The sequence below is a fragment of the Hydra vulgaris genome, chromosome 01 (assembly GCF_038396675.1).
Source record: "Hydra vulgaris chromosome 01, alternate assembly HydraT2T_AEP".
NCBI classification, from domain to species: Eukaryota; Metazoa; Cnidaria; class Hydrozoa; order Anthoathecata; family Hydridae; genus Hydra; species Hydra vulgaris.
Genome location: NC_088920.1, coordinates 45,522,520 through 45,534,889, shown reverse-complemented (window position 1 = coordinate 45,534,889; position 12,370 = coordinate 45,522,520). Strand labels below are relative to the sequence as shown.

At 30.1% G+C, this 12,370-nt stretch overlaps 1 protein-coding gene across 1 annotated transcript in view; it reads right to left on the bottom strand.

Annotated features, from left to right (window-relative positions):
- Nucleotides 1-10,420, bottom strand: part of LOC100214060 (NADH-ubiquinone oxidoreductase 49 kDa subunit) — a 29,392-nt gene extending 18,972 nt beyond the window's left edge. Inside the window, exons 1-3 of the mRNA XM_065788323.1 lie at nt 10,240-10,420; nt 8,387-8,517; nt 8,206-8,309 (exon numbers count right to left, since the gene is read on the bottom strand). Of these exons, the coding sequence (XP_065644395.1) occupies nt 8,206-8,309; nt 8,387-8,517; nt 10,240-10,316 (312 nt within the window). The 5' untranslated portion in view covers nt 10,317-10,420. The remainder of the gene's footprint in view (nt 1-8,205; nt 8,310-8,386; nt 8,518-10,239) is intronic.
- Between the last annotated feature and the right edge of the window lie 1,950 nt (nt 10,421-12,370).

The window sequence follows — 12,370 nt, the reverse complement described above, 5'->3', positions numbered from 1 at the left end:
ACTAATCTAGAATAAAAAAAAAAACTACAACAGGAATGACGTTATTTAGTTTTTTTACATAGTAATGCAACAAAATAATTTTGTACAAAATCCGAAAAATAAATAAAAAATAAGATCAATATAATGGTCAACAAAACAATTCTAAAAATAAAAAACTGCTGCATTGTACTTTATAACTTTGCCCCTCAAAAAATTTGTGAACATTACCTTAAATTTAATTTTTGAAATTAAAAAAGCTTGAACAATTTGTAATTAAGTCAAAAAACTATCAATAAAAAAAAATGAAAGGTCACTAATGACATCATACTGAAACAGCCATCAACAAAGTCTTTAGAACATACATCGACTAAGAGTTTGAGTTTGGTCAGGGAGCATCTACTTATGAAAGAGATTTATAACAACAGGCCTCGGCGGGAATTGATAACTTTAGCTTTTGCTCTCGCCCACACTCCCTTCAAATTGATCTTTTTGCTTACAAAATATTTTTTTTTGTGTGTAACAGTCAATATCACTATAACATTAATGACAATATGGTCAAGTTTGCAAAGCTGTTTACAAAAGAAACCATTATCATTGTAACTAAGATGACAAACACTAAATCATTTTACAAAATAAACCATAATAAACTGCAATGCTTTTCTAAAGGGATGGTTGTTGCAAAATAAAAAAATAAATAAAAAATAAGAGCCCAAATTGAAATATAAATGCTTTTAATTAGATTGGACGAATTGATTGGTTTTTTAAGTAAAAAATCAGTTTCTTATCAAAATGCCATTATGAAAAAATAAATTGATACTATTCTATTGTAAATCATTTTCTTAGTCAATGCTATGTCTTCCTATTAAAGCTATTATTAAAAATTCAGTTTAAAATATTAAAAATTAAAAAAAATACATTTGAAAAAGAGCAAGATAACGATTGACAGACGACTTAAAGGATTGCAAATTATATGAATCAGGAAAGCAAGATAAAGGAAGCAAATTCCAAAGAACTGGTGTTCGAGGAAAAAAACTAGACAAATTGTTTTTGGAGCACTTAGAAACAGTCACAGAAAAAGGATGAGACTTAATTGAATGACGAGTAACAGGAGAATGAATTTTAGTAGATGGCACAAGAGACGCTAGCTCTTCAGAGAAATGCCCATTATTGTATTTGTAGAAAAGAGAAGGAGAGGCAGCATTACGATGATGTGATAATGGTTAGAGGCTGGCTGCAAGAGCAGGTCCAACTATGTTTACAATGCGTTTTTGCACCTTGTCTAAAAGAGAAAGGGCATCATTAGAAGATCTACCCCAGATATAGCAACAGTATTCCATACAAGGATGGATTTGATATCTATAGAGATAGAGAATAGATTCCAGAGTAAGAAAGTGTCGAACTCAATAAAGAGATGCAACTTTAGCAAATGCTAATTTTGCAACTGATTTGATATACGGTTGCAAAATTAGCATTTGCTAAGGTTTTGGAAAGTACGAGTTAATCCTAGAGAGTAAAGAGTAGATGACTCATCGAGTACATTAGTGATATTTTTGACTGAAAAAAATTGAGTTTTATCTGAATTGAAGTTCATCAGCCACTGTTAGCCCCATGCTGTAGCAGAAGTGAGATCCTTTTCAAGCTCAAATGCCCCCTCCAAGCAGAGAGTGTTGGCTTCTTATCACGAGAAGAATAAATGGTAGTATCATCAGCAGACAACACCGACTTTGATGTCAGAATATCTGGAAGATCGTTTATATAAATTAAAAAGAGTATAGGGCCAAGGATAGAACCTTGAGGAACCCCTGAAGTTACAGAATAAGAAGAAGAGTGCTGTCCATCGAGGACAACTTTTATACTAGGATTGGAGAGGAAGGATTCAATAATCTTAAAAATGTTACCAGATACACCAAAAGAAGAAAGCTTATGGAGAAGACCAGCATGCTAAACTTTATCAAAAGCTTCAGAAATGTCAAGAATTCATTCCAAAACTGCTGAATTTCGACCAAAAAAATAATCGCATGAACATCGCTCAGGAGCTGCTAAATGACGACAATGACAATCCAAGTTAGCTTGAAAGAGCTATAACTGGTGATAAAACATGGGTGTACGGTTATGACATTGAAATCAAAGCACAATCGTTGCAATGGAAGCACCTTGAATTCATCATGAGTTCTTACCACAAGGTCGTATGGTTAATAAGGAGTATTACCTTGAAGTTATGCAACATTTATGTGAAGCAATCCAAAAAAAGCACCCCGATTTATGGCAAAACAGTTCATGGCTTTTGCACCACGATAATGCACCTGCTTACTTGTCATTGCTTGTTCGTTATTTTTTTGGCCAAAACAACACCATAGTCATGCCCCAACCTCCATATTCACCAGATATGGCTCCATGTGACTTTTTCTTATTCCCAAAAATGAAGAAAACCTTAAAAGGCCATCGTTTCACAAGCATAGATGACATTAAAAGCGCATTGCTGAATGAACTAGAGGCTATCCCAAAGATTGAGTTTGAGAAGAGTTTCAAGGATTGGCAGAAGCGCTGGCACAAGTGCAGTGTATTAAATGGGGACTACTTTGAAGGAACCAACATTAATGTAGACGAATAAATAAATATTTTTTCAAAAAAATTAAAATTCTGGGTATTTTTTGAACACACCTCGTATATATTAGTTACAATGAATTAAATAAATTTGTCTCAATTTGAGCAAAATAAAAAATATATATATTGCACATTTAAATGTTTTAATAAAAAAAATTGTAATTATTACATAAACACTTTCATTGTGAAATCTTTAACTGTTGTTATAAGTGTTGTAACTTCCTGCATTCTATGACAGTAGGGTAATTCCACATCAAATCACCCAAAATTTAGGAAATTTTGAACCATGGGTCCTCAAATTTTTTAAAAACTTCTTTGGCTGTTGCATCTTAAAAAGAAAAGTTGACACATAAAATTTCAGCTAAAAATGTTGAGCGGTTGACAAGATACTGCAATTTTAATATGACCTGGTTTCCCAAAATGACCCAGTTTTCATAACATTCTGAAAAAACAGGAAATAAAAATGGCAAAGTTATGAAAATAAACATATAAAATGTTTTTTTGACGCTGAATTCAATAAATGTACTTAAAATGCTGAAATATAAAAGGAACATGCTTAAAAGTTAATAAAACAACTAGTTTCTATAAACCAACTTTGGGGCCCAATATCTCAAAACACCCCCGTCAAATTTTTTTTTTTGCTGTTAATATTTTCAGCTGTTTATAATCTTACTAGGCACAAAAAATCTAACTGGAAAAACAACTGAAACATATGGAACTTTAATTTCAAAGATATATCAAATTTTCAATAAATTATTTTAAAAAACTTGCAAATAGAGTTCTGTAAAATATTAAATTTGGTTTATAGACTCCTTAAAAAAACAATTGTTTTTATATAAAAACTAATTAAGTGTGATATTGATGTGCATTTGTTTAAAAAAATTTTGACAACTATATTTTGTATAAGTTTATAATAACTAGTTTATAAAAAGTTCAGTTATAGAACAGCATTTATTGGTGAAATTTTATTAAAATTTTTACAAATTAACAATTTGATATATATATAGATTGTATATATATATAAATATATCTATAAAGAAAATTAACAATATCTATCAGTGTAAAAAATTATACAACAGGGATTCTGAAAAGGTTTGAATTATTTCTATATTAAAATTTTTTTTCTTTTGAACTGAAAATTAAGTAGGAAAGAAGAATTCTCTTTTTTTTAGGAAATACATTCATACTAAGTAATTTATTATAAGATGTGTTCTATTGGCTTAATGACATCAGATGCATGCAAAGGCCAACAAGATGTTATTGAAACTTTAAGCAATGAAGAAAAAATAACTATATCATTACGCTGTAACATTGAACTATCAAACTTAATAATGCTATGTGAAAGACATACTACAAAATATTTGAAAATGTATCCTATATAGCAGAAAGCATGTTGTGATCCATTCAATAAACAAAGAAAATCACAAGTAAGTAGAAGTAAAATTTAAATATTTTAATATATATACTTTTTTAATTTGTGTTTTCCAAAACATAAACATTGTTCTAAACAATTGTGCAGATAAGCTTTATACAATTCAATTACTTTTAGAAAATCTCAAAGTAGTTACAATAAATTACTTTTAGAAAATCTCAAAGTAGTTACAATAAATTACTTTTAGAAAATCTCAAAGTAGTTACAATAAATGAATCACAAATCATGATGAGAAGTAGTTCAAATATTGCTCCTGGAAAGAAACTTCGCAAACCTTGTAAGCAAAAGATTGCCAGACAAGCAGATCTTAAGAAAAAGAAGCAAAGTCAGGGTGAACAAGATGAAGATTTTCTAATATCATCATTCAAATCAAAAAGACAGGAGATCAATGAAGAACTTGAAAATTTTAATATATCTCCTCTAAAATCTCATTCAAAGTCATCAAAACATATACTCTCAGAAGGAAAGCGAAAAGTTGAGCACATCAATGAAATGGTAAGTCACGTTACTAGAAAATCTGAAAGTCCCTCAAAACTGTGTTATGAAACAAATAACATGAAAAAGAAGGCTGAAAACTTTGATGAAATTATGAGCTTGATAAAAGAAAAAATTCTATGTTCTGACAAAAGGACTATTGTTCAACTTTTAACACTGGCACCCCCAAGTTGATCAATATTAGAAGTACAAAATAACTTTGCAGTTACAGAATACCAAGCAAAAATGGCTAGACAAATTTTTAATAAAAAAGGATTGTTAGCTATCTCTCCGTTGTATAAAGGTAAAGTCTTACACAAAGAAATAGAAGATTCTGTTAAATTTTTTTATGACTCGAGTGATTTATGTAGAACTATGCCTGGAAAAAAGATTGTTAGCATTCAAAAGAACGTCCATAAACAAAAAAAAACTGCTTTTGTGTAATTTAAAGGAACTATATGTATTATACAAAGAAAACAATCCAGAAATACAAATAAGTTACTCAAAATTTGCTTCACTTAGACCAAAGTGATGCATTTTGCCAGGTGCAAGCGGTACACATTCTATTTATGTTTGTTCTTATCACCAAAATGCTAAATTGCTAGTAGATGCCTTAAATATTGGACTAAAGTATAAGGATTTACTTTCGAAAACCCTTTGTTCAGTAGAAAACAAAGAATGCATGCTTTCACAGTGTGATAATTGTCCTGATAAAGAACCCCTTACCAAACATTTGTATGAGATTTTTGGAGAATACGAAGATGATTTTGAGATAACTACAAGCAATGGCAAACTACTGATCGTGCAACACTATTGAGTTTAACAGCAGATGTTCCAACATTTGTTGAACTATTAGTATCTTGCTTTGAAAAGCTACAAGCTCATTCTTTTATTGCTCGCTCTTAATCACAGTACCTTAACCAACTAAAACAAAATATGGATCAATCAAACATTATCATTATTGGCGACTTTGCTGAAAATTATGCTTCCGTAGTCCAAGATGAAATACAAAGCTATCAATGAAACACCCAACAATGTTCTTTACATCCATTAGTGATATACTATAAAGATGATAAAGGTGTACTGAAACATATTTCTTACTGTTTTATATCAGACGACATTACACATAATGTAACTTACGTGTACAAAATATTTCAACTAATCATACCAATATTAAAAATAAAATTTTTCAATATGTCCATATTACATTTATTAACTGATGGTTGCGCAGGACAGTACAAAAATTGTAAAAGCTTTTACAATATATGCCAACTAGAGAGCAAATTTGCCTTTAAAGTTAAATGGAACTTTTTTGCCACGTCCCACGGAAAGTCACCATACGATGGGATTGGTGGTACTGTAAAAAGATTAACAGCACAAGAAAGTTTAAAACAACCATACAGAAACCAAATTCTCACTTCAGAAGCTATGTATAATTTTGCATTGAGAAAATTAAGGTTGTTAACTTCATTTACATAAAGGGATTAGACTTACAATTGCAATGTGAAGAGCAAGAAGAAAGGTACACTGGTGTAACAACTCTACCTGGTACTCGTAGCTTTAATCAATTTATTAATCTTGGAGATAACAGGGTTGGGACAAAGAGGTGTAGTACGGATACTAATTATACAATAATCCACAATCTTAAAAAGAAACAAGATATATTTCAAATTGATACTGTTACTTTAGGAGGTTATGTAGCTGTAGTCTATGATCATAAGTGGTGGATTGGCATTGTAACTGAAACCAATCTAGACGAAGTTGATGCTAAAGTTAAGTTTCTTAACCCAAAAGGTCCATCAATCTATTTTAACTGGCCTGAAAGAGACGACTACTGTTTTATTCCCAACACCAACATATTGAAAAAACTATCTGTTCCACAAGCTTGCTCTAGTTCCGGTAGAAACTATGTGTTTGAAAATGCTGAAATAGAAGAAGTACAAGTAAAATGGGAACAATATTGTGAACTATTACAAACACAGTCAAAATAACTTACATCTTCAATACCTTTGAAAATCTTGTTTATTCAAGTAACTTTTTAAATTACAATTAACTTATTTTCATTTTATTTACAAATATTGTTTGGGAATTTCTTGAAAAAGTAACACATCTTTGAAATTAAAGTTTTATATGTTTCAGTTGTTTTTCCAGTTAGATTTTTTTTGCCTAGTAAGATTATAAGCAGCTGAAAATATTAACAGCAAAAAAAAAAAAAAATTTGACAGGGGTGTTTTGAGATATTGGGCCCCAAAGTTGGTTTATACAAACTAGTTGTTTTATTAACTTTTAAGCATGTTCCTTTTATCAAAAAAACATTAATATGCTTATTTTCATAGTTTTGCCATTTTTATTTCCTGTTTTTTTAAGAAAAATGTTTTTCAGAATGTTATGAAAACCGGGTCATTTTGGGAAACCAGGTCAATATTAAAATTGCAGTATCTTGTCTCCCCCGCTCAACAGTTTTAGCTGAAGTTTTGCATGCAATATTTTTCTATAGTTAGGAATAATGTGTCAAAATATAACACAAAAAAAAGACACATGGTTCAATGGACTGGCTGATTTGATGTGGAATTACCCAGTAAGGAAATATAAAATATTTTTAATAAGAAGCAAAAACTTTTACAGCTCTTTGTTTATCAAATTTTTTTATAAAATAAGAAGAGTTGTTAATTAATAAATGGATAGCTGGTGTAGAAATCCAAAGAAAGCGCTCATCTAAAGAATTTTTTTATAGCACAATAAACTATGCATGATAGGTATATATACTTTTAAAATTATTGTTACACATATATGCTTGCAATGAGTATAAAATCAAATTTTGTATTAAATAAGCAATTTTTTTTAATGAATAAACAGATAGCTCACCCAAAAACCAAAACCTCTTGAAAAAAGCTGTTTAGATGAGCAACTCACATGGCTCGCCATGTTCATTTTCTCTGCTCTCACGCTCATTTACTCTCACCAAGGCCTGCAACAATAAAATATTTTGCTTATTCTTATTAATCATTTTCTTTTTTGTCTATAAAACTTTTAAGTCAGCATTTTAAAAATTAAAATGTAGAAAATATATAAGGACAGTGCCGGTCTAAAAGAAGCAAGAGTGTCAGGGTTAAAAATAAGATTAAACATTTACATACAAATTTATGTGCAATATGCATAGATGAGTTTATAACTTTTTGAAAATCCTGAAAAACTATTTTTACAAAAATCCTGGAAATATTTGTAGTTAACAAATTGGCAAAGGAAACTCTAGAGAGTTGGAAAAAAGTGAACTTAAAAGTACTAAATAATACCATAACTATGCAATATCAAACACCAATAAATAAAGTAACTTAAAAGTACTAAATAATTGAGTTTCTTCTTTAAAAAATCTTTACAAATTTTTTTATTATTCTAAAAATGACTCGCAATATCATATTTTAACATATTGTTCTTTGTTTAAATTAAACACTTTAAATTATTTTTAATACTTGATATCTAACGCTTAGCATTTAGTGTAACACATTTAGTGAGCAAAGCTATATGTTAGAAGCCTTGAAGGAAATTGAACTTACTTATTTGTTATAGATTATAAAATATTTTTTGGTTAACTTTGTTAAAATTTTGCGTTATTTACATTTGCTTTTCACTCTGCCAAAAAAATTTTAACTTTAAATTTTTGTTATTATAGTTAAATAAAAAATTATAACAATAAGTTTGAAAGAAAGTTAACAAACCTCTCCATTTAGTTCCAAAACAAGCCTTAAGACACCATGAGCAGCTGGATGTTGAGGACCAAAGTTTAATGTCATATTAGTAACCAGCTTTTCAACCTCAAATTCTGTGTAGAAAAGATAAATGCCTCAAATAAAAAGTATTTTGTAAAATTTTACAAAAAGTGACCTAAATATTAAATACCTTCTTCATCCCATTTAGCTGTATCTTCATCTGGATACATTACATGTCCAGTGTACTCAGCTAAAATGCCAGGTAACTTTGGTCTTTCTAAAAGTTTTTTTGAAATATTTGGATCCAGTTGAGTTAAGCATCTAAATGTATAATTATTTTGTTGTGTACAACAACTTTTACATCATATTTCTATCATTTTATATTTTTGTTAAAAACTTACATTTGAAACAGAGAAATACAATAGAGAAATTGGGATTACTATTGAAAAGGCTGCTCTTTTGTTTTCACTTTCTGTGAGCAATTTTGTCAAAATGTCTTTGATCAGCAGAATAGTTTCCTGTTTCCACTTTGCTCCACTCAGTGGTTAGAATTTGATAGAATATTTGTAAATATAAACCTATGTTACATTATATCCTACTTAGGATGATGTATCAAGGGTGATCTTTTTTATTCTACTCATGGTTTTTTGCTGGTACCTCCTTGGTAGTGGCTATGTACCTTGCCTAGAATGTGGCTATGTACACTGCCTTGGACGATGAATTTAGGGTGAACTTGTTGACTCTAATCATAGGTTTTTGCTTGTGCCCCCTTGGTAGTGGCTATGCAACTCTTTTTGTTACTCTCTAATGAGGGTACAGATCTGTAAATCAATTTAATGATTCTGAGGCCAGCTGGTAGTAAAGTTTCTTGAACTCTGTTATAGCTCTCAGAGAGGCTGATTCCATCAACAGCTGTAAAATCAGAGTATATGCACAATTTTGCCCGAAGAACATAGTTCCAGAAATGATTTTAGTGCGCATTGTCAAAGGTCTATAAAAATCACTTTATTAACACTTTGGGTAGATTAGTAGAAATGAGGCATTCACATAGCTTTTTGCGTAGGGTGTTCTATTATTGATTCCAATTCTCTAATTATTAAAAACATAAACAAAGTACTTAAGAATATACTACTACCTTAAGACTAGGATTATTTTCAGGTTTTTTTTGTGTTGGTCTTTGGGCTGTTTTTTTTTTGTCTCTCTGCTAATCTCTACCCACCTGTTTAAAATCCGAAAATTGGAAGTTGAAAAGTTCAAAAATCTCAACTTTGATGAGATATTTAGAAATGTTTTTTTTATTATACTGTTTTTTATATTACTTAAGTAAACTGATAAGTTTGCAGATAGTAATAGTATGAGACAATTTGTTCAACAATTACGGCCAGTATATAATTTACTTCCAGAAAAAAAAATTTATACTCCATATTACATGTGAGACTAGACCAACAATCACTTGGGTGAAGGTTGGGCTAGTCTCAGGATTGCTAGAGAGCAACCACTGTTGTCTTTCATATATTTATTATATTTTTAAAAGTTTACTTAATGAATATGCCGAGGAAGATATTATAACATTAAAAAAAAGTTAAAGTTATAGAAAAAAAAGATATCCATAAGAAATATGAAAAATTTATTTTGGAAATAAAAAATTCAAACCAGAAGACTGCTAAATATATTGCGAAGATTTTAGAAACTACTGTAGCTGACAGTGGGATCAACAACATTTTTATTTTATCTAAAGTTGCTGAAATTTTTTTTAAAGACAGCAGCAAACCGCTTGAAGTATCTATGATTTTATCTTTAAAAAAAAAGTGTAATCTTTAAAGGAGAAAATTTACTTTCTTCTTCAAAGATTACACAGTTAGTGCAACTCTATACAAAGACCGACCTCGTTGAAAACAATAACATTTTTGTTAATGTATTAATAGATAATGAGAGTGGTTTTATTCACAATGTTTTTAACATGATCAAAATGCAAAATAACTTTTTTCAAAAAAAAAGAACAACGATGCAAATATATATATTTTCAAACATTTTTAAGCTAACCTTCTTCCTTTTAGCAACACACTTTTTTTTAACAACTTAGGCACTCTTCGTATGCAGTAATTAAAAGTAGACGCCATCTTTAAATGCCGTTGTACATTTAAGTATAACAACACGGAAACTCAAACAGAACGTTGGATCCTGTCGCCGCGAACCGTACTCTATCAAAATCAAATCAAATAAATACTGATCTAGTTGTGACATCAAGCATATTAACAAATAGTAATAAGTCCAAATATAAAGTATATACATGTCAAATTCAATAATAATAAAAAGAGGGATATTTATGATCATAATACATTTAGGAATAATAGTAGTAATTATAAAAAGTGGATACTATGCCATAATAATTCGTCCGCAAAAATAATTAGTTTCATTCCTTCCAATAATTGATCTTAATCCTTTTGATGAAACTTGCATTTAGTCACCCTCCGTTTTGTTATGAATAAAGTTGAAAAATTAAACGTATTAATATCTTGCGTAACATTTGACCATCCGTTATGGATAAAAGCGACAGCACTCATATGAGAAGAAAATTTAAATATAGTATGCAGATTGGGTTTATGTCATACCATAATGAGTTATATAAACTCATTATAGTATGATATTCACCATTATGGTATGTTAATATAATTATGGTATGACAATAGTTTCATAAACTCATTATGGTGTAACCACCCAATCTGCATACTATATGTTACATTGGAAGCATTGGTAAGCTAATGGGAGAATCTAGTTTGCACGAGTTTTTTAATAAAATATACACAGAAAATAGTTTTATGCATATAATCTCCAGAAAAGCTATTTCAAGGTTGCTTCCAGCGCACATTCAGCAGAATATGCTCTTAAAATTATACCGCTAGATGTTCTTGTTAATGACGGAGAAATTGATCTTTCCTTGTTTCAACCTATTTTTGAAAAAGAAATGAAAAATACTTTAACTGAAGACAAGTTTGAGAGGTTTGTACAAACAGAACATTTTATCACTGTGTCAAGAGTAGAAAATTTCATCCAATTTCTGAAACCAAAATTTAGAACTGCAGAACTCTGGCTTCAATATATGGACAATCGCAAAAAACTTCATTCCTACCAAGAGAACATCAAAGTGGTCTTTTTATCTACATACAACAAATGCTAAATTTATTGCTGCAACAAGGCACATAAATTATGCTAAGAGTGGAGAATTTTTTGTTTAAACACTGTTATCTCAAAAGTTCTTGGTTTAGTGACTGCTTTTATAATTGGATCGCATGCTGTAAGGAGAACCAGTCGTTATTGGGTGGGGTTTTGATCTGATATAATAATAGAACAAAAATTAATGTATTTTGTAAAAAGTAGAGGTGGGTTTACTTAAAGACATGGACAAACATAAAGTGTCAGAACTCTTTGGGTACTTAGTTTAAACTCCAGTGCGACTATACACGAAGCCATGACAACTATAACAGGATGTGAAATAGAAACAAGCAAACTAAACAAAGAAATAGGGTCAGTAAGACTTGCAAAGAACCTTGCAAAAATTTGTAAAGTGGTTAAAGAGACAAAACCCGTTAATATATCAAAACTCAAACGTGAATTTTTTTATCTACAGATCTTGTGTCCATCATTAAAAACGATGAAATAAATTGTGAAAAAGCTGAAGAAATAGGATTGATGATCTATAACAATTAAAACAACTTAGTCATCAAAGGTAAAATCAGACGTCAAGATCAAATAAAACCACTGAATGCATTGCATAATGTGATAAAACTGAAAGAAGGCAGCTCTATACATATTAACCCTATCATTCTGTTTACAAGACGTGGTGCAATTGCTCCAAGAGACGACAATATTTTGTCGTCTCTAACGAACGGTAATTTTCATTGAGATGACTACCACAACTCTGGCGTTATTTAAAAACGGATTGATGAGGAAACCTTATAAATCATCACCGCAGAAAGTATTTTTAATCTAAAGAGGCTTAATGCAAAGTGGATGGAAAAAATGCAAAATATGTCAGGTTCGTAATCGATAGAGAAGCTTTGATACATCGACTAAGATAGGTAAAACAATTAAAATTCGGCGAGATTTGGAAATTATACTTAACCTACATCAAAACAAAAATTATGGTGCAGTAAATATTGTGTTTGACGGGAAT